The sequence below is a fragment of the Neovison vison genome, chromosome 12 (assembly GCF_020171115.1).
Source record: "Neovison vison isolate M4711 chromosome 12, ASM_NN_V1, whole genome shotgun sequence".
In the NCBI taxonomy this organism is placed as follows: domain Eukaryota; kingdom Metazoa; phylum Chordata; class Mammalia; order Carnivora; family Mustelidae; genus Neogale; species Neogale vison.
This window is the reverse complement of record NC_058102.1, coordinates 56,576,865-56,599,991: the sequence shown is the minus strand read 5'-3', so window position 1 is coordinate 56,599,991 and position 23,127 is coordinate 56,576,865. Positions and strand designations below refer to the sequence as shown.

The 23,127-nt window shown below is 46.3% G+C and overlaps 1 protein-coding gene across 1 annotated transcript in view; it reads right to left on the bottom strand.

The window, feature by feature from the left end:
* Positions 1 to 549: 549 nt before the first annotated feature.
* The window catches only part of FAM234B (family with sequence similarity 234 member B), a 34,276-nt gene continuing 11,698 nt past the window's right edge, over positions 550 to 23,127 (bottom strand). Inside the window, exons 3-13 of the mRNA XM_044226580.1 lie at positions 21,183 to 21,281; positions 18,546 to 18,734; positions 17,350 to 17,480; positions 13,561 to 13,708; positions 12,847 to 12,988; positions 11,682 to 11,825; positions 11,440 to 11,521; positions 8,371 to 8,526; positions 5,832 to 5,949; positions 3,858 to 4,078; positions 550 to 3,054 (exon numbers count right to left, since the gene is read on the bottom strand). Coding sequence (XP_044082515.1) covers positions 3,049 to 3,054; positions 3,858 to 4,078; positions 5,832 to 5,949; positions 8,371 to 8,526; positions 11,440 to 11,521; positions 11,682 to 11,825; positions 12,847 to 12,988; positions 13,561 to 13,708; positions 17,350 to 17,480; positions 18,546 to 18,734; positions 21,183 to 21,281 — 1,436 coding nt within the window. The 3' untranslated portion in view covers positions 550 to 3,048. The remainder of the gene's footprint in view (positions 3,055 to 3,857; positions 4,079 to 5,831; positions 5,950 to 8,370; positions 8,527 to 11,439; positions 11,522 to 11,681; positions 11,826 to 12,846; positions 12,989 to 13,560; positions 13,709 to 17,349; positions 17,481 to 18,545; positions 18,735 to 21,182; positions 21,282 to 23,127) is intronic.

The following is a 23,127-nucleotide window of genomic DNA, read 5'->3' as shown; positions in this document are numbered from 1 at the left end:
ACGGATTGCTTGCTATGTGCCAGGTTTGGGGCTCGGCAGAGAGAAGTAAAATCCAGTTCCTGCCCCTAAGGGGCTTGTCCATCTGCCCCCTCTCTGGGATTTGGAGGTGCAGGTAGGCTACTCAACAGTCGTTTACTGGGCTCAGCCTTCCCAGAAGGCACAGAATGGAAGATAAAGGCCCTCCTGGGAGCTTGGACGCGTAGGACAGATGCCCTCCACACTGCCTATTACAGGGTCCTGCACTCACATAGTAGGGACCCAATGAAAGTTTAATGAAAGTTTAATTATTACCGTAGAAGCCACCAGGAAACTAGAATATATGAGAAGTGTATGCAGGGACATGTAGGGACAGCATGCAGGGACAGGTCCACTTCCAGAAATGGTTCACTAGAGTTATTTCCTGGGGGATTTATGGAAAGGGACACTTCCCCAACGAACATACACTGCTCTCCGGATCCCCAACTCACCCACACACACCTCCTTCCTCTTTTCCATCAAGGGAAAACAAACCACTTGATGGCTAAAAAGAACGAGAATGACACACAAATGTTTCCTATATAGTATTTATTTGTTCTGCAACAATTCACATTTTAAATAGTGCTTCCTGACAATATACCAGCTGGCTTGTCTGTAGTATGGGCAATAAAAGCAGCAATTCACATTCAAGGGGGTTGGTGTCAGCATACCCGACAGGGAGGGGGAGCGGAGAGCATCTGGGGGAGGGGAGGATGCTGTCTAGGGTGGAAGGAGCTACCCGGATAGCAAGGAGGAGAGCTTGGGAGAAGGAAGGTCCTTATACCCGCACAAGTCACGGCTACCCCTAAGAGGCAGTCACAGGGGCCTTGCGGGAGTGGGAGATGGGAGGAGCGCTTCCTATCTTAGAGGTCCGGTAGGGTGGGTGCCTCCAAGGAGAAGGGAGTGTCAGGACACACCTGACCAGCTAACACCCATGCTGGTCACCTGAAGCTTCTGCAGTCCTCTGCCACCATTCCAACCTGCCCTGGCTGTAGAGCCTGTCCTGTGTCTAGCAAAAATGGATTCAAACTTATCAGAGTTAAGACAACAGTTTGTAAACACACCATGAAGAATTTAGGGACTGATGCTCTTCTAGCTTCCTCTTATTTCTGGGACTCACCCCGCATAAACACCATCTTCTACCCAAAAGGATACACTCAAATCAGGCCCTCAGGAAGCGACTTGGCATTTTGCTCCTCTACCCAAAATGGCTTTCCCAGAAAGCCTCAACATGGTGAAGAACAAGGGTAAGAAGCAGATGGCTCAGCCCAGGCCACAGAACCACAACTCAAGTTTTAGCTATTCAGTCAACTATAAATTAGTCCTCAGAATCCTCTAGTAGGCTAAACAAGATCCTAGAATCTTCTACCCAGATTCAAACTCTAGAAGTCAATCTAGAATCATCCCTATCCTCTTGGATATCCTCTCATTGTTCCCCCAAGTTCACAAAGCTTCCCAAAGTGTTGAAATTAAATTTCCTTTCAGGGCCCTAAGTCAAGGGGGTGCCCAGAAACCTGGCAGGCCAACCTGATATTGGTACCAAACTTCTGTTATGTCATAATGCCTACCACTGGGCAAATAATACACATCCCTTCAAATCTGAGATCCCTAAATTTCTGTAATCTCTATAAATTTGTCTCGACTCCCTTTATTAATACAAGCTAAAAAGATACAGGCTCAAGTAAGACAGAACCTGAGTTGCACTCGGGTATGACCTATCAAAATTATTCAAGAAGAAAAGTAGTTCTCCACCAGCTAATGTGGGACTTTCTGCTATATAAACAATGACCTAGAAGTTTAGAAAAGAACTTAAGAGAAGTAATATTTATGGAAGAAGGGAGAAGTAAGCACTGGTGATAATTCTAAAGAACTTAACCAATTATAAAAGAGTATTTACACTGGAGTTTTCTCAAAATACAGTGTTTCAAAGGCTCTACAAGGAAGATGTGCAGGCAAAATGGTTGCATGTGGGAGTCAAGGATAAAAATCCAGGAACAGCTTTGCTCTCATGCAAGCAAAGCAAAACTATCTCTGAATAAGCGGGCAAATGAGAGGCAGTACAGAGGATGGCCCCTAGGAGATGCTAAGAGAGCAGAATGGAGTTATGGCAGGGATTAGGCTGCCTGCCTGAGTCGTTCCTGACTTCACGACCTAGGACAGCGCGCATACACACGTACGTGTGTACACACACACACACACACACACACACACCCCAGCACTTCGGAAGTTAGCAGGGAAAAGGTCAGGACCGGCAGGCCAATCCAGACCACATGATACCACACAGACTCCATCAGAGGCCGCTCATGAACTACGCACTGCTCTTGCTCCCCTTCCGGCAGGAATGTGGTGGTAGCTACGGTCACCAAGTGTGCAGAGCTGGAAAGTTTGTGAGGTGGAAGGCTACTGAAGATAAAAGCTGCAAATGCGAGGACAGCTCCCTCAGCCTCCTCCCACTGTCTTGTCTCCCTGCCGCTAGGGTGGGAAGAAGCCCAGGTACAGGCGATGAGAGAACACGGAAGGCAAGGACCAGCGACCCTGATCAGAGGCAGGGCACTGGAAATCCCAAGATGACCAAACAAACCAGGTGTACTTCAGAAGGACAAGAAACTCGGTCCCTGGAGCTTAGAACAGATCGAGAAACTAATTGATCATCACACCAATGCATACACACATGTGGCATAACGCAAAACAAAATGTTCCAGGGAAGAACTTCACTGGGATTTCCCAGCAGGAGTTTATAAATTAGACACAAAAAATAAACCATAAGATTCACATTTCCAAACTATCCCTGGAGTGCCTAGAGGAGGGGGTTAATGCAGGGACTGAAAAGTTAGAGGTCAGATAACCCCAGCCCAATGGATCGTGCCGTCATCAGAGAACTCCAACGTGCCCTCCAAAGTGCTTTGTGACGATCGCACAGAGGTGGTAAAATGAGGTGAAGTCTTCCTTCTCTCCAAAGAACTGACTTGACACTGCTGGGAGAGAGATGGTACCACTCTGTTCACTTCTTCTGAAACGGAAGAGTCCATCAGACTACATCTAGGGGAAAAAGTGCAGGTATCAGCGACTTTCATTCCTTTCATGACAAAGCGATGGAGGAAACCCAAGCTATTTCTCTACTCTTCTGTCCTTCTGCTTAACCCGGAAAGCTCATAAGTCCTTCCAGAAAGATCCAGAAACCTTGTTTTTTTCCCTGATAAACTCTTGAACATTGAACTAGACCACAGTATTTGAGGGCTGTGAGGGTAGCAGCCAGATAATTCTTTGGATACGTAACTGCTACAAGTGTGGCATGCTGTTAGCCCCGCCAGCCTCTACCCAGAAAATACTGGTCATGCCCACCCCCTCAGTCACTGAGACAATAGACACCATGACCCCACATTTCCAAGTGTCCCCTAAGGGGATAGTACTATTGCCAGCTAAAAACAACTGAGTACCGGGGCGCCTGGGTGGCTCAGTGGGTTAAGCCACTGCCTTCGGCTCAGGTCACGATCTCAGGGTCCTGGGATCGGGTCCCACATTGGGCTTTCTGCTCAGCAGGGAGCCTGTTTCCCTTCCTCTCTCTCTGCCTGCCTCTATGCCTACTTGTGATTTCTGTCTGTCAAATAAATAAATAAATAAAATCTTTAAAAAAAAAAACAAAACAAAAACTGAGTACCATTTCTGAATGGTCATAACGCACCTTAAGAAAACAGAGCTGCTCTCGAACAGCTGGCTCTTGACACCCAGCTAATCAAGAGGGCTCCTACTCCCATCTACTTTCTCGAGAACAAAGTTGGATTTGGTAGCATTTGCCCCAAACCCTTACTGGTAATCAAATAAACCATTCAGAAGAGATTCACCTGGTGGGGAGGATCAACAAACTTTATTCTAGAGAGGAATCTTCGCAGCTCCCCACGGCCAATTTTGGGGGTGGTGTCCTCAAGTTGAACCACCTGGCCTTCCATCAGCGCCCACCGTAGACTAAGCTTGCTGACCACCAGGGGTGCCAGATGGCCTTCGGAGCTTGGCCCTGTTGTCCTGGTAACATAAAAGGCATCTTTCCAGAGGTCGTTAATTCCAACTGAGGAAGGACAAAAACAAGAGCAATTAATGAGGACAGAATACTTCTGCTAGCAGGGGAGTGGCTTGATTCTGCAACTAGATTCATTCATTTATTTACCCCTTCATTAATTCATCCACAAAGTTTACTGAACACTTATTAAATGCCAGCACTGGGCTAGACAGTGGGTGCACAGTGGGGAACGCCAGGATGCCAGCAACGTAGCACATTCATTCCTCTCGGTCTTTAGACCCTTCCTTTTCCGAAGCTGCTTCTAAGAAAGCCCCAAATCAGGAAATGAGGATATGCCAACTATGGTGACAATTTGATAGCAAAGTGAGCACAGCAAACTAGAACTCTGGAGAATTCCTGGACTATCAGTACACGGTCGCAGATGCTATCTGCTTCACCAGCTCTTATTTTGCCTTATCCTTAAAACAGCTGTTGTACTAAAAAGGGTCTCGATTCCTAATTACTACTATTTAATGTTCACTGAATAATGTTTTTCACTAATACTGAAAAACAAGTCAGGGGCACCTGCCTTCAGCTCATGATCCCAGGGCCCTGGATTCAAGCCCCACACCAAGCTCCCTGCCCAGCAGGAAGCCTGCTTCTCCCTCTCCCACTACCCCTGCTTGTGTTCCCTCATTCGCTGTGTCTCTCTCGGTCAAACAAATAAATCTTAAAAACAACAACAACAACAACAACCCATCAACTCATTTAGAGCCCACCACAGGACTCTGTAGAATGCCACCTCCCTGACCCTGCTCCCCACCACACACAAAGCCAGGGGGCAGGGGTTCTTGCAAATTCCTTGTTAAGTATTCTTCCTAATGTATCCCAGCAAACTGAGAGTCACAAGCACGTTTTAACTTCCAGGCAAATGAGTTTGTACATGGAGAGCAAGCCTCTGAATGGCAAGAAAATACGGAAAGACGTAAAGGAGAAGTGGCCCATCTGGTTTTCCTCACCCCATACCCTCCACCCTCCCCTCCCCCGCCACAAGAACTGCAGACTCCCTCAGTTCAGAGTGAGGCAAAGGATCTCTGAGGAAGAGCCCATCAGACACTTCAAGACCAGGAGGTCGCGGTGGATGAGTTTCCAGGGTTCTGACTGCCTGAATTACTGGTCTCGAATAATATTTGATCCAAATTTTGCTATATGGTATTATTTATATACATACATAAAATTGAAGACTACTTCCAAAATGTTAACAGGGTAACAGGTGGTCAGATTCTGTGCGATTTTTCTTTTTCCCTTAATTTTTCTCTTGGCAGCCACTCCTATGCAAGGGGCATCTTCTGCACTAGTCAGAAGAAAGTCTCCACTGATCCTACACCAATGTCCTAGAGACAACATGCTACCCCCACCATTTTCCTCACAGGTAATTCTAAATCCTCAGCTCCTAGAGGGTCAAGAGTCTAGTCTTACTTGTACTCCCAGCACCAGCACCGTGCCCGACACACAGATGATGCTCAGCGAACGGCCGCTGAATGCCGCTGCGTGAACCACAGGCACCTGAGGACCTCTGAGACGGGCCACACTTGCCCTCAGCTTTCAGCCTTTTCCGAGGGCTGGGTCCTTAGCCTGAGAGCCTGCTGCTGCTCCCAGAGGGGCACTCCGGCCATGGCCCTGAGGAAGCCTGGGAGCGGCTCAACTCCCCCACCCCCTGCTGCATCCCTCCCTCACTGAGACAGCGGGATCTTCACACACACAGCCAGTACACTGTCTCCCCTCATCTGTGCACACAGCCCCCACCGTCACATCACATTACCCTCTGAAGCCGTCACTGTGCCTGTGGCATTGGCCAGATCCAGAAGAATAGAGGGGAATGCTGGATGCAGGAGGTACAGGTGGTGAAGGCTGGGTGGCCCAGTTCCGGGGATGACATCCTGACAGCAGCAAAAGGGAAGAACGTAGTTAACTCTCATTCCCACATGTGACAGCCCTCCAATGTAAAGGGCAGAGGAGACCGTGGTGATTGCGGACTCCTCTCAGAGGCTATGACCTGACCCCCAACTACAAGCATGTGTTTGAGAGAAACTCTCATATACAAGAGACACATTCCAGAGAGTTGAAAACAGACTAATCACCAACTTCTTCAAACCACTAGAGCTAGAAAATGCTTTCTCCCTTATGAGAAAAAAAAGAATGGAAATGTGCATGCCTGGATGGGAAGAACCCTTCGTCTCCTGCCTGTGGGAGTATTAGAACACTGGGCCATCTCCTGCAGTAGGTGGGGATTTGTGGAAACAAAATGTATACATGAAAAGACACCTCTTCTCATTGGATATTGAAGCCAATTACAAATATCAAGCTAAAATCACAAAAATCTCAGTTTCTAAAATAAGCAGAGCATTGCCCAGACAGAAGAAAATCATTAATTATAAAACAAAAATTCCAATTCCAAGTGGCAGCCCCCCAAGTCCCCACAGCAGAAGAAATGCACACAAGAACTGCCCTTGCCAGCCTGACCTCTGTGCAGGGATGACGTTCGGCTCACACGCACGCGTGTGAAAGACCATGTACAGGTCAGTAAATGATTGCCCTACTGAGCTCCTTGTGTGCCTCCCCCACCCCGGGATTACCTTTGGCCGCACTAGTGGAGGAAACAGGAATCCTGTATTCTTAGCATAGAAGCACATGAACGGAGGAGGAGCACGGGCAGGACGGCTGCAGCCGCACTGCCCCCACGTGCCGCGCAGCAGAAGAGGGCATTTCCCGGACCCTCAGAGTCCCACACCTGACAGGACAGACGTCGACTCCATCCACATGACAAGCAAAGAGCCAAACTCCCTTCTCAACGTCAAGGGAATGGAGCCCAAATTCCTCAGCCTGAAAGCCAAGGTCTTATACCACTTAACCCAAATCTGCCTTTTCCAGCCTCTTCCTACCGTTATTCACCTGGCCAGCCAAGCTTCAGAATGTCTGACTGGCATCTTTGCTCCACCTAACCTCTGCCTACGCCCATCTAACCCTATGTCCCCCTTAGGCTGTCTAACAATCCTCTGGAGCCCATTTCCACGACTGAAAACAATCCTCATCCTTAGATCCCACACCTGAAGGCCACCTCTTTTAGAGAAAGCTCCCCAGCTGCCCTCCCTTTGTGCTTCTAGCTAAATCTCTTATTTGTGCTTCTATTACAGCATCTGTACCACACCTTTGTTTTGGGGTTATTTACAGACACTTACATTGGAGAGTCACCTGTTCTAATCCCCTCGCTTTATTAAATGAGGAAACCAGGAAGTTAAAATGTCAGGTAAACTGTCGTGGGCACATGTTAGGGCAGGGCAGAGTTACAACTATAATCTAGATTTTGAGTAAATCTGATCCTCAAAATGAGGGACTGTATTAGCATCTTCGTTGATGCATAAAGAGCATGAGGCTCAGAAAAGTTAGATGGCTTGTCCAAGAGTGCATAGTCGATGAATTCAGGATTCTTCATCCTTCTGGGTCCCCCCAGCATCTGTGGACCTTCTCTGAGAGAGCGGCAGCACGGTTTCTAGTCTATCCTTAGGTCCCTATGGAGAACACGGTGCCTGGCACAGAGTAGGTGCTGGTCAAGATAGGCTTTATTGAGGGGCGCCTGAGTGGCTCAGTGGGCTAACCATAGGCCTTCAGCTCAGGTCATGATCCCAGGGTGCTGGGATGGAGCCCCGCATAAGGCTCCCTGCTCAGCAGGGAGCCTGCTTCTCTTTCTGTCTGCCACTGCACCTGCTTGTGCTCTCTTTGACAAATAAATAAAATCTTCAAAGAAAAAAGAAAGACTTTGGAAAATCTGCCTTTTGGGCATCGGACCTTCTCCCCTGTAATTCCCCCAGACAAACCCTCAACCTCAGCTTCAACGATATTCTCTCCAACTGCCTGGCTATCCCTGCCCCATGCCATTTTTGCAGACTCAGTTTATTCACCTCAAAGCCCAGCCTCACCCACCATGAACCCTCCTCTGCCCCCTCCAGACCAGTCACCGTTACTTCTCTTTGACTACAGCACATGTGAATCATCTGGAATTTTGGACCTAGCATCTTGAGAGGACCTATCCCTTATCTAGCCTCCCACTGTTGGCAGCCAGCAGCCAGGGGCTGCTATCAGCTTTCCCTTGACTGCAGCTGAAAGGCAAGGCCAGGACAAGCAGAGCTCAGGAGGGAGCAGGTTCTAGCCCTGCCCATCGGGTGCTGCTATGTTTTACCCACACCCACCTAGAAGCGTGGCTGCTCCACTAAACCGTCCAGACCCAGTCAGCCCCGCAGAGCAGCTGTCATCTCACTGAGTGACGAAAGGACCCCCATCCCACACCCCCCAGGCTCACTCACAGAACTGGGAGATGCAGCTGATGTCCCTTCAGCCCAAAAGAGGAAGACAGACTTCTGGTCTGCAGTCACTGCTGAGGTGGTTGGTGTCTCTTTCAGGTGACAGGGAGCACTGTAACTCCAGGGAATGGAGCCTGAGTCCCCATCTACCACCACCATCTGCAAAAGAGGAGACAGTGAGGACAGCCCACCTTCAGAAAGGAAGCAGGCTGCGTCGCCCGGGGGGCTCAGTCAGTTCTGTGACCAGCTCCTGATCTCGGCTCAGGTCGTGATCTGAGATGGAGCCCCACATCAGGCTCTGCAGCAGGCATAGAGCCTGCTCAGATTCTCTCTCTTCTCCTGCCCCTCCCTCCCACCCCCCCAAAAAGGCAGCAGGCCAAGGAAACACACAAGAGAATGAAAACTCATGTATATTAACAGGTTGAGCTTATTCCACATGAACAAGCTAGGCATTCGGAAAGCATTAAACAGTGACTCGGGACCAGACCTAGTTTTCCACAGCCCTTGTCCCCACTTAGCAGAGTTTAAAGGTCTGCTGAATTCTCAAGCAGGAAGGGGACATTAGAAATCACCCAATCCGCCTGTCATTCTGCACGTGAGAGAAGGCAGCTCGGGGACAGGAGGGAGCTCAAGAGTGCTCAGTGTCTGTGGCGGTCCTCATCCAGAAACAGCAGCCCTTTGGAGGGGAGGTGCTGTCACCAGACGCCCACAACAGCACCTCCTGCCGGCTCCTTCCCTCCCACGACCGCAGCCCATGACCGCAGCGCCCACTGAGGGGACAGTGACCAAGTGGATGCCCGTGCTACGCGCTGTGCTCCAAGCTTTACAGGTTTGACTCCTGGGTGTCACGCATACAGAGCTCAGCCCTAGGTTGGTCTTAAAGTCAAGACAGCACATCGAGACAGGCAAATCAACTAGGAGAAAATACACTCCTCAGCTGCATCACTCACAGGATAACTAAGGGGACTGAGCTCCTAATCCCTGGCTGCACATATATCTCCTTCTCACCCCAAATACCTCATATCTCAGTTTTAGAGCCTCTCCTTGGTCCAAATCCATAAGAAACTCCCCACCCAGCCCCAGCCCCTGTCCTCAGTGTCTGTTCTTCGGTGAGTGGAAGGACTGCACCCCTATCAACAATCACTTTCCTACTCTTCAGCCCCTCAGACCCACCCTTCTGCATCCCTGCCCGGACTCTGCCGCACCGCCTGGGGAGACAGCTGCCCCCCACCCCCGCCCCGAGCCAACACTTCAAGATTCCCTCTGGTAGTCGCGGGACAAAAGTGTTGAGACACCACACTAAAAAACTGGATCCAGTCACATGCATTATTTTCCTGTCATGATAACCCTACGAAGCCAGGTACTATCACAACCCCCACTTTATAGACGTAGAATCTACAGTTAGGTGAGGTTATGTAACTTGCCCGAGGCCACCGGAAAGTAGTGGAGCCAAGGTTAAATTCCAGGTCTAAACCCCCAGCAGCTCAGCTCTTAATCAAGCTATGTATACCCTTCTCCCTTAATCCTGCCAGGAATGCCAATGAAAATTCCAATCTCTACCTGAAATTATTTTGAAACACAATTGGACATTGTTTCTTTCCTACACAGCACTGCTGGAAGACTCTCCCTGAAGTGATGCCTTTATCATCAGCTCTGTCCTCCACTCAGGACCAAATGACCCCAGTGCCCCCAGTACGTTCACCTAAACGCTGCCGCCCTGCTTTCCAGGGCCTTCCATCAGCTGAGCTCACTCAGAGCTCTGTGGTGGAAATGCCCCTTGGCTCCTCCTTACATATCAATCCAGTGAACCACTTCTCTGCTTTCAGGATGTGAACATCTAGCCCGCAACCAACACAGAGCACCTCTTGACTCCCTTCCCTCTGTCTGCTCCCTGCGCCTCCATGGCATTGTGCGGACCTCCACCTAGCACACGCCGTGGCGTGGCAGAGCCGTGTGCGTACTCACACCCCAGAGACTAGGAGCTGCATAGGACCAGGGTCTTGTGTTCATTAACTCTGTGTCTCCAGAGACATTATCTGTGCATCTGGAGCGGAACTTGGTGGACATTAGAGGCGATGATTAACTGTTGAGTTGGCTCCCAGGTAACAGTGTGCAATATATAAATACATATTTTAAAGTGAAAAAAAAAACACAAAAGCTAGGTTAATTATAAAAAAAAAAAAATTTCAAAACCTTAATTCTCCCTGTAATAAGAATGAAAACTGGGGGCGCCTGGATGGCTCAGTCATTTAAGCATCCAACTCTTGATTTCAGTGCAGGTCATGATCTCAGGGTCGTGAGATTGAGCCCTGCGTCCACTCCGTGCTGGGCCTGTAGTCTGCTTGAGGTTCTCCCACCCCCTCTCCTTCTGCCCCTCCCCCGCTCATGCGTGTGCACACACACTTTCTCCTTCTAAAATAAATAAATCCTTAAAAAAGAGAGAGAGAATGAAAACTGCCTATCCAATCATTGTATCTTCACAATATACAACCTCACGTAAAATCAGAAAGACCTTCTCAGTGCTCCTGGAACGTGCCGTACCATTCCATCTCTGGGCCTCAGGCATTGGTGGTCCTGACCCGACAGGCCTTCCCATCCACCCCTCCTCATATAAATATAATTCAACTTTCGAGGTCCTGCTCATCTTTCCCTCCCTTATTAAGTCCTCCATAATAACCCAGCCCCCCCAGATATCCTGCCTTCTCTGAGAGCTTTGGAAACTAGGTACCGAAGTACTAAGTTTATTTATGCCTGCCTTTCCCCACCGAGAGACTTCAGAAGGTTCTTACTGCCTAACTGTAAGAATTCAGAAGAGGGATAAATTGGAAAAAAAAAAAAAAAAAAAAAAAAGAATTCAGAAGAGGGAATTCACATACTGGAAGGGGGTTAACTGGAAAAGCTTCCAATGCTACAGATCTCAGCACTAGCTTGTGAGTTTTCAGCTACTCTTTGAGTTCTCTGAAGGAAGGGACCATATGTTAGGTTCCTACTTCTCACAGTACCTAGCATACGGCTGGACACAACAAATAGACTTTCTAGATGTTTTCATTGATCTGAGTCCCAAAGTTTTACCTTTTTCATCCCAACTCCATCCTGTATCTGGAGAAGGAAGTCTAAGGTCTGATCATCAGTGAAATACCCAGGAGTAGGCTGGCTACAAATGAGAACAAAGTTAAGCGATCAGTAGTAAAGCAGAAGGAGAGGAAAACAAGGACTTCTTTCTCCCTCTTCCGCACCACCCCAGGTATCAAGCAATTTTTAAACATGGGAAAGCATATCAAAACTACAACCCTTAGGAGGAGCACACGGCAAACCTGTGCAGGCCTTGCAGGCTCAATGTCCAGGAAGGTGTAAGATTTTGCCCCCGTAGCAGGATGAGGCCTTGTCTGGTTGTAATCAGGAGGTTGCTGCAGTTGGAATCAGGTGCCTTCACCATCTGCAGTAGCTCAACACCATCGCTGAATTAAACAAGACCCAATGGTTAGTCTCTGGCTTGGATGAGATTCTGGAGCCACAAGTTGGGGCTCTTTCTCTCGGGGTACGTGTTTCTCTATACTCTTGTATTCACCTCCCACCATTATCTTATGAGGGAGGCACTGTGTCATTCCAGTCGAATCTCATTTTAGAAAGCAAGAATCCCTGGAAAATTCATGCCAGTTCAAAAGGAACTCCTAGGAGAAGGGCCACAAGGCCAGATCTCTCACGTTGGATATTCTGGGGGAGGTTAACAGAGCCAAAGATAATGGCACGGAAAGCAGATGGAGACTTGGACAGGAGGCCCGAGATTGTCACTGAACTTGGACAGGAACTCATGGTCTACACTGCATTGAATTATTTCTTTTTCTGAACAACTGGGACCATTCCATTTAATACCTGCCCAATTCTTACTGAAACAATGTGCTAGTGCCTGAGAAAATGCTAGAAGATGATCTGAAACTTCTGACAGAAGAGAATGAAGACAATCACTACCCCAGCCTGGGGTTAAATGGGTAAAATCCACCACATGTGATAAAGGACATGCTTTTGATTAAGAAATAAACAAGAATAAAAAATAAGATTTCACAGATGCTAGTCTTGCTCCTGTCAAAACGATTCTTCAACTAAGAGAAAAACACAGAAAAGGAGTAGGGCAGATACTTCTGCCCAGTTTACAAGCAGGTTTTTTTACATAAATCTCTCTCCCTGCCTAGAGGTCACCCCATCTCAGCCTGCCCTTCTCTGACTCTGAACGCTAAACAGATCTCCTTCTTTGCAGTCTGTGTGTAGAGGAATCACAAATCATGATCACCAACACCTTATGTTCCCAAGAAAAGAACGTTTCTACCTCACCAGATAGGAAGATGGTATATGAAGGCTAGCGCTATTTCCCCTACAGACCTCTCTGGCCCCTTATTCACCGGCCCAATTCAAAAGTGGAGACTCCATGGCTCGTAAGATCTCAGGAGATTGAACTGCGACAAGGTCAGATATCTGCCCTACCTGTAAATGTCAATGAGCTCAGACAGGTTGATGGATCTTCGCTTCTCCCATTCCGGCTCTTCTATCTGCAGAGAAGGTGGTAAGCTGTCTCGATTTTGGGCCTGAACAAAAATGTCCCGCAGGGCGACAGCTTGGATATTTCCTAGCACCACAGGAAGAACCAACACTGAGAAGCTGAATTTACTAGAACTCTCCCAGGGTGAGGATCTGAGCGAGAGACACAGAGCCTGATCAGATGGGTCTCACAGGGGCCCCCTGGGTGGCTCAGTCAGTTAAGCGTCTGCCTTTGGCTGGGGTCATGATCCCAGATTTCTCGGATCGAGCCCCACACTGGGCTCCCTGCTCAGCAGGAAACCTGCTTTTCCGTTTCCCTCTGCTGCTCCCCCTGCTTGTGCACTCTCTGTCAAATTAATAGATAAAATCTTTAAAAAAAAGAAGATGGGTCTCACAGATCCCACCCAGAATGGTTCAACATGGAATGGGGAAAGGAATGAAGCAGATTCTGGGCAAGAAGTCTTCTCTTTGGAGAAGGCAGCTGGGGAAAGCTGAGTTAATAACCGGCCACGGGTGGCAGAGAATGAAAGGCCCCTGGGATAGGAGGTGGCAAAAGGGCTGACTGATGTCAGCAATTCCCAAACTTTCCCTCTGTCTCAGAAGGGAGGCCTACCACACACACAGATGGGGAACGGCAAAAAAACTAGCTTTGCTTCTTACCAAAGCCAAACAGGATGTAGACAGCCCCATTTGTGGTGACATAAACCTGAGGACCAATCAGATTCCCCACTCCCACGATGTTGTACTTCACGGGTCGGCCCACTGGACTCCCTGTCCGGCCAGACACCAGCAGAAAGCACAGATCTGGCTGAAGAAGTGAAAAAAACGGAGTCAGTAGATGCCATATTGTTTCCTTAACCAAGTAATTTCTCCAGACATTACTGATTCCTGATTAGCTAAGGGTTCAGAAACACTTCCCAAAGTTGGAAAGCATAAAGCCAAACCTGCTTCACGTTCTTCCCCTGGAAGCAAGAAAATGAAGCCAACATTCCTATTCCTTTGGTAGATATGTGCAAAAACCATCTGTATGGTAGCTCAGGCAATTTCTCTGAAACACGGTTGTTTCTAGATGAAATCTTCTGAGGCACAGATTTCTAGCCCAGAGCTAACTACAGGACTGCTGACTCCCGGGTCTCTTCTCACACCCAGAAATCACCAGTAATATTTGGTCCCAACTAAAATCAATACAGGCAGCCTCTCCCATTATAACGTTACATGTCTAGCCTGCCTGGCTACTATCAACCTTACTCTCAAGCAGAGATCAGCAAACCTGTCCTGTGAAGAGTCAAATGGCATTGTAGGTTTTGCAAGCCAGATGGTTTCTGAAGCAACTAGTCGACCGCCATAGCGTGAAAGCAGCCATGGATAATAATAAGAAAACAGGCATTGGCTATGCTCCAATAAAACTGTATTTACAAAAACAAGCAGTGGGCCAAATCTGGTCTACAGGTCACACAGTCTACCATCCTCTGCTCTAGAGGGTTTTCTTTCAGCAACAGAATCACCAATTGGGAAATACAAGAATTGTACTGACAACCTGACTTCCGTAAAGCTTCTGACAAAGTTTAGCGTCATGAATTCTTTTGGAAAAGACAGAAAGATACAGTTTTCAGTGTACCCAGAGTGAGTCAATACCAACCTGCAGGGAGGTTTCTGTGGAATGTCACACCACCCTGCTACTGTCCCATTCCTACTAATCACTTTTCTCAAAGACTTGAATGAATGAATAGCTTATCACAAGCTCATCACAAAGCTGAAAGGGATAGCTAGTATGCTCTATGACAAACTAGAAATTCAAAGAAGTCTTAGGTTTGGAAGATGAGTCAAAATCTGAAAGAAGAAATGGGGCCATTAATTAACTGATTAATTAAAAGGGGTGGGTACTTTAATAGATTATAAATAAATGTGAAATCTTAGGAAGGCCACCACAATCTTCAGCTATGTTATTAGAAATACAAGGCCAGTATCAAAAGAAGTAGTATTTCCTTACACTGATATAACTGGTTATATCACAAACAGAATACAGTTTCCAGACACAGGTATGACATTTTAAGAAATATGGATAAAACGCAATGCAAAGGGGAAGAAAGCAAGAAAGAGAGGAATCTAGACTTCATGATGCATGGGGGACAATATAAGAAACTGGGGGCAGTTAGCCTTGTGAGTAGCAGGCTTAGTGCGATGTGGCTAAGGTGAATGGGCTCTTATGTAGGAAGAGGAATATATTCATTCAAAGGAGCTGATGCTGGAACAGTGAGTAGAAGCTATGAGAAAGTAGAATTCTTACTAACATGACAGAATTTTCTAGACCTGACCAAAAATGAAAAGAACAGTCTTACAAATCAGTGATATTCCCATTGGCCTGAGGACTTGAGGAGAGTAGGGGCCAATGTGTCTGGAATACTGTATCAGTGATTCTAACATGGTGTGAGAGGATCAACCACATGGCTTTGAGGTCCCTTCCCACTAACGTTCTAGGCCAGATAAGTTCCACTAACCCCAAGCCATCAGTTCTTCTGTCCCAAGCCCACCTCACTCTAAACCCAGATCTAAGAATGCATCACTCTAAGTCATAGACCTAATACGTTCCATTCCTTAAGAAGAGAGAGCCTTCCATACTGTAGCTTAGAATAAACCAGAGCTTGGGTTCCCCAGGTTCCTTGTTGCTGGCATTAGAGGTCAAAAGAGGTCAGTATAAAGGTGAGGCTGCTCTAAACCCATCATTTTTCTGCGATTTTTCTAGTACTATCACTTTTCAGACAGAATGGACACCATTCCTATCTCTACACTATGTGTAAGTAAGTAAGTTCTGTGAGGCAAGTTGGACAGTACACTTTTTTTGCTGTTTGGTTAAGACAAAAAAAGAAAAAGAAAGAAAAAAAATCACAGAGTAGGAGTAGGCAAGAAGCCAGTTCCTCCAACAGAGGCTGCCTCACTGTGGAGGGTCCCTAAAAGCCTCAGCCTCTAGCCTGTCAGCCACCACTGGCAATGAATAGGGTATGAGAAGGCCAAGATTGTTAAACTCGCTCAGGACATATAAACTTGCTATGCCTCCACTAACCATACCTCATTAAGCCTTTAAGAAGAAACTCCCCATACTTTCCACTTCGGGAACTTCAGAAAATCACTCGCTGATGGATGTAGTTACTGAAATTTACAATGACTGGGATTAAAAAAGATTATGTAAATATTTGTTGAGTTTGGGGTTCAATCTACTTTGAGACCAACTTGCTAGTGGAAGGAAAACTAATAAAGTACCCTCCAAACTCACTCGTCTTCAGAAATTTACCTTACTTCTTTGTTCTCATCTCACAAAGTATTGCCAGATGTCCTAGAACAATTCTCCCCAAACAGTGCTCAGTGACTGGAGAAGCACTTTCAGTTTACTTATGGTGCTCCTGGCAGAAAACCATAAAATACTAATGGATTTCATTCTATTCTAAATCATTTTACTTGCAGATTTCATAACTCTACACCATGTATATGCACTACAAAAATCACAAGAACAAACACAAGGTCTCTTAAAATTAAAATAAATCAAATAAAGCAAAATGATCTATATCCACATTTTCCCGCAAATATTAGTTGCCAATTGTTCAATTCTTTCGTCCACCAGCATTTCCTGGCAAACCCACGCAGGAAGTCTGAGAAGACGTCTTAAAGGAACTTTTGGCACAAGCTCAAAAAAAGTGTTAGGAGTAAAAATGGAGATATATGGAGTAAAATGGAGATATAGAAGCAAAAATGGAGATACATGTGCTCGTTAATGTACTCTTTCCTGTGATTTAGGAAGGAAAACTACTATTATTTTATCTGTACACAGAGTACTAGCCCTAGTCCACTGGAGCTCCTGCAAAGCATAATCAAGGAGCATAATTTAAGGACAAATGTCCTGGACTCCAGGTCTATTGTCATAGCCTGTATACAACTGTCCTTTCTTAGGTCATTGCTGTTATTACTTACTCAATGTATGATGTGTTCCATATCTATTCTATGAGCTGTCTTATGGTTTTACATAAAGGTTAAGTATGTCTAATACAACTAACAATACACCCACACGGTAAAAAATGGGCACTACTTTACGCACTTCAAATACGGTAGCTCAGGCTTTTACAACAGCCCCTGTTCTAGATAGAACATTCCCGTGTTACATCTTGGAGAGATTCCATGGCTTGCCCAAGGCCACAGGGCTACAGTGGAGCAGGAATTTAAACACAAACCTCTCCGGTGCCCAAGTTCCACCCTGCCACAGTCAATGGGAACATAATGAGACTGCTGGGAAAATAAGTTCATGATAGCAATTTATTCATTAAATCTCCGAGAGAGAATTTTCTTAAGCCTAAGCCCTTGTTAAAAGGTTTCAAGCAGCATTTATGATACCCGTACTAGAACTGACTGAAGTTGAAGCACCTCCTATGAGAAACAGAGGCAATCTGACATAGAGCATACCTGCAATTCCCCAATGGCCAGAACGACAAGGTCTCTAACGCCATCTTCATCCAAGTCCGGCAGCACCACCCCTGGGGCAGCCAGGGTACCATTGGATAAGTAGTTTGGGTTTAAAGTCCAAATGGCTTTTCCTAGGGGTGACAAATAAGCTGATCACAATGATAGCTTCAGCCTCTGGAAAGGGCAGATGCAGTGCTTCCAGGTCAGAAGAGAGAAACTCAATGGGCAAATGACAGCCAGCAACTCCTTACCTTTTCTTTTAGTTTTAATCTTACTGGGGAGGAAGGGCACAGGGAGTGTGATCTGAAATCCTTAAGCGTCTGACTAAGAAACCCATGTGATAACTTCACGCCTAGGTTTTTTAGATAAAATGGAGGTGCTGAAGTCTCTCCAAGAAAGAGGAGCCCACTTGTCTGGGGCAGAGGAACTGATCTGTTAGAGATTATTACAATTTCTGAGGAACTATCCAGGCAGGAGCAGCCAACCAGACCAACTCTCTCTGTCCCACCACGTGCTCCCACGAGCAGGGGAATCACAGGAGGTTTTCAAAAGGACTTTAATTCTGCAGTTAACTTAAAGTTTTTTTCACTCAGAATTACCCCACTACCAAACCGCAACCTCTGAAACTGGAAGGTTGCTATGTGTCCAGCTTTGGTCAGGTCTAAAGCATTCACAAGCAGGACACTTACGGTTTTACATGGGGCTTTCATTATATTTGATTCTCTCTCGTTCCTCATGTCATGGGTATCTAAATATAGAAAGCAGTTAAAAGCCCAATTCAACAGGCATCAACAAACCTTGCTTTCTTCCCTGATCTTTTTTTTTTTTTTTAATTTTTAAAACTTTAATTCCCTGACCATTTTTTTAAGTGGTAAATGGGTAAGTTTACACAAGGACCCCATCTATATCAAATATGAAGGAACAAAGCCCAGCTGTCTTGTACAAACTAGGACTACTTAGAAACCAAAAGCCTCAGGGTAGTTTCTGTTTGGGTAACTCAGTTTAGCCCCATCCTATCACCAAACAGGTTTAACCATGACCTATTACTCAACCTAGTCAAACCCTTTCTCTGTTTACCTTAAATTCACCTTCCAAAGGAGCCCAAATAGACTTTCCACCGTGTGAAAGTGGAAAGGTCCCTTCCATATAAGACCGTTCTGATCCCCAAACAGAGACTTCCGTGGAATGACCTTTACCTGATGTCGCATTGAATGCACTGAACATTCTGTGTGTCCCTGTCACAAGGCAGATGGTTTCAGCCACGCTTCCTGGCATCAGATTCAAACATGTAATATCCCGGGCCTCCTCGGGGAGGGGACTGGACCAGAGTGTGCTGCCATTCATTCCGGAGAGGCACACGAGAATAGCGGCTGCCTTTGAGACACCTAAAAGCACACAAGAGTCACAGGAATGGAAAGGAGGCAGAGAAGGTAAACAGCCCAGGTGAGCAGGAGGCCAGAACCACAAGTAAATGGTGTTAAGGCAGCTCACACCTGTGCATTCCACGGCCTCCTGTACTTCTGGTACTAAGTCTGACAACAGAGTACCTAGTATAGATGCTCAACACATTCCTCATGTCAGAGGACATGCTGTGGACCTCCTCCAGGCACCCTGTGTGCATCCTGCACCCCTCCCAGCATGCCTGCTTCCATGTCTGTCACCTCAGCCCCCACCAAATTGTCATATCCTGAAGGATAAAGACCATCCCATTCATTTCTGGAGTTTCAGAGCCTCACACAGCACCTACACATACAGCAACCAATCAATCATCTGCTGAATAAAAGGAGCAAAAATCCAGAATATAGGAAAGTCATTGTTAAGAACAACAACAGCAACAAAAACAAACAAACAAAAAAAAAAATCAAGGAAAGGCATGCTCAGAAAAGTGAGACTGATCTAAAATATTTACAGAGCAAAGGAATATCTGAATTCTCATTGTTGCTAGCAAGTGCTCCCTGAAAGCAGAAAAAGTAAAATATTTTAAAAATAAACCCGAAGATTACAACTCAGCAATGATCAGTAGATCTTCCTGGTCGAGAGTCCCATGGAATCAGCTGATCAAGCCCCAGCAGTTTCCCAAGCATACTTGGGAAAACTTAGGGTCAAGCGCATGAACTCCAGAGACAGTCTCTCAGCTACACCGTTCGGGTACCAGCTCTCTTATTTACCCGGTGTGGATCTGAGCCAGTTCTTTAACCTCCCCTTGTCTCGGTTTCCCTATCTGCAAATAGGGGATAAGGATATTAGTCTACCCTGTTGGGTTATGTTGAGGGATAAATTCATTCACAACATATGTTATGCACTTACACTTGGCTCTACTGTTTTTATAATCTGCAACCAAATCAGGCTGGCCCGTATTGTGTCCAAACCCATAGCCTTACATACGAGTCCTGATAAATAGCAAACTGTGTAAAATGCCAAATGATTAAAACAGATCTCCAAATCTAAAAGTGGTTGGGGAAAATTTTTACTTCAAAGGCTAATGAGTCATAGGCAGAAAAAAAAAAAAGTAAATTAAAGTCAATTAAAGCCAAAAGTCAACCTTCTAGGCTGAAGGTCCTCTCTGTAAACACACCTATTCCTAAATTGCTTCTACATATTACATAGAACTCAGAAAGGTTCTTCTAATAATCCCAGAGAGGCAGGCAGCCTGGAATTCTCTAAAACATACCTAGATGTTATCCCAGCTCCCAGATCATTAAAGGGTAGCTACCAGGGCACCCCAGTTGCACACCAGACTTACGGTCTCAGTTCACAGACTGTGGGTTGCTGTCACTTTAATGGGTGCCACAGGACAAACCAGGAGCCCCTGTGTACCCACGCTGAAAATACAACCTCTTTTTTCTTTTTTTTAGCTGATGTGTATCAGCACACTCAATTAAGTTGTGTAAGGTTTAATAAAGAGATTATTTACAAAGATGTGGTCAGGGTACAGGGAAACCATGAGAGATAGCACAGTCCCTCAGAACGTAATCATTCACAGGCCGAAAAAGACAGGAGAGAAAGTGATTCCTGGAATCCAGAAAAAGAAAGTCCTATAAGAAGACCACCATTAGAGAGGATGTGACCTAGGATCAAGGAAGTAGCTGGCCTGAGGTCATCCTGGAGGGGAGGAAGCCAAGAGAATAAATGCCCTCTCTCCCCACTCATTTCCTCTCCTCCAGTTTCTTGCCTGGACTCCCCATTGGCCAAACCCAACAGGAAACTGGCAGGCAAGGGAGCCTGTTGACATAATGTGTACTGGTCAGCCTTCCAAAGCAGACAGCAGGATGGAGAGCAGAGAGAAAGGAGTAAACAGAATCAGTAAAAAGAAAGCACACGGCCACAGTAATGTGGGTAAAAATATTTTAGAAGATGAACAAGAAGCTTTTCTACTGTGGTTGGTAAGGTAGGATTGTGTCAGCATTTACTATAATCTAAGAAGCAATGGAAAATTGGCTGGGAGAAAACTCAAGAACCTTAAGGACTAATGCTGTTCATTGCAAGTGTGTGCATAAGTCACTTCTCTGGATCCTCCCTTCTTCATGGGACTGGGTGACTACTAAAATTCCTTCCAGCTGCAGATCTCCATGATTTCTTTAAATAAGCTTTACTGATATGCAGGAGCTTACTGACAATGTCTGTCATGTATGATAGGGTAGTTTCTGTTTGGGAGGCAATGATGACTTTCTGTTCACTCCAGACCCTTTTCTACAGTGCCCTTTCTGTTCACTCCAGACCCTTTTCTACAGTGCCCTTCGGGACACAACCCTGACGCTTTCTCTTAGCTCACAGCCCCTGCAATCACTGAGCTTCTCCTGTAGTAGCCTCTAAAACACATGCATGTCTCTTACCAATTGCACTCCCGTTCCGTGAAGTTACAAAGGAGAGAAGGACATCACGCAGGCCGTCTCCATTCACATCAGCCAATTCCAATGGAGACAGGTCCCCACCTGATAAGCACATAAAAAACAAAAAAAAGTCCTGAGTTAAGTCACCACAAAACAGTTCTCTACTCCAGGTTAGAAAGGGAACAGACACATGGCACTGCCAGCACCTTCATAAAAACCAGGCAGACTCCTGGTTCCTAAATAAGATAGAGTACACACAATTCTGCCTATTCCTCTAAGTATACTTAAACTCCCTGCGCATTACAGAGAACACAAATGTAAGAAGACTCTAAGGTGGGGAGAAGGTAGGTTGGCTAGGGACTGAGAAGCCCAAGGAATGACAGGGTGATGACCCTCCACCCCGGGTTTTCTTTTGGCCTCCCATGTCCCAGACAAGGTGCTGCAGAAGCAGGCAACCCAGAAATGCCAACAGGTATAGACAAAAAAGGCCCAAGAAAAGCTGACTCCTCCAGCTGAAGGTCCAAGAAAGAACAGCATAGCAAGAAAGAAAAAGTTTTAGATCATAAATGTTCTACTCCAGCCAAATGCCACACAGAGAGAACTGCGGCCCTATCCCCACAACAAAGCCTAAATGGGAGCCTAGATTTCCACCTTTGCCCAGCTACAGGAAGGCACCCCTTCATCTCCCAACCAAAGTCATGTCAGAGAAGGCCAGGTGGGGAGCCAGGACTTTCCTCCCCACCGAGGGTCTTCCACACACCAGGGAAGCCTACAGCTCTACCCGACCCGGCATTAATGAGGCAGACCCCCACCCCTGCCAGAGCGGTGTCAGCAGAGGCCTGGCAGGGAGCCTGGGCTTCCAGCCTGGGCAGCGACAAGGCAGACAGTGCTGTCCTGCCCCTCGACAGTGTAGAGTCAGAGGATGTCTGCCAGATATGGAGAGAACCCAATGCATGGCTGGTGGAAGTGCAAACTGGTAAAACCACCATGGAAAATGATTTAACATAAACTACTAGGCTGGCACATGCACACACCATATGACCTAGCAATATCAGTCATAAGTTAATGGCCGAGAGAAATTCTTACATATTGTATCAGGAAAAATGCACAGGAATTTTCCTAGTGGCAATAATGATTTTTTAAAAAACAGAAGCCACCAAAACGCTCATCAATAGTAAAACGGACCAATAAACCATGGGCTCTCCACACCATGGGAAATGAGACAGTGGAAAACATGAATAAGCTCTAGTTATGCAGCATCAATACTGAGGTCTATAAAATACTTTTTTTTTTTTTTTTTAGATTTTATTTATTTATTTATTTGAGAGAGAGAGACAGTGAGAGACAGAATGAGCGAGGAGAAGGTCAGAGAGCGAAGCAGACTCCCCATGGAGCTGGGAGCCCGATGTGGGACTCGATCCCGGGACTCCAGGATCACGCCCCGAGCCGGAGGCAGTCGTCCAACCAACTGAGCCACCCAGGCGTCCCTATAAAATACTTTTATGAACATGCTAAAAACAAGTCACAGAAGGCTGCTTAATTACATTTATATAAAATTCAAAATAGGCAAAATTATTTTACCATGTGGTGAAATTTTAACACAAAGTATAATGACTCGGGGCACCTGGGTGGCTCAGTGGGTTAAAGCCTCTGCCTTCAGCTTGGGTCATGATCTTAGGGTCCTGAGATCGAGCCCCGCATCGGGCTCTCCGCGCAGCAGAGCCCATTTCCCTTCCTCTCTCTCTCTTCCTGCTTCTCTGCCAGCTTGTGATCTCTGTCAGATAAATAAAATCCTAAAAAAAAAAAAAAAAGTATAATGACTCAAAACTCAGGATGGTAGAACTCTTTGGCAGGAAGAGGTAGCTTTGGTAAGAAGAGACACATGGGGGTTTCAATGGTCTTTATAATATCCTATTTCTTTCTTTTTTTTTTTTTTAAAGATTTATTT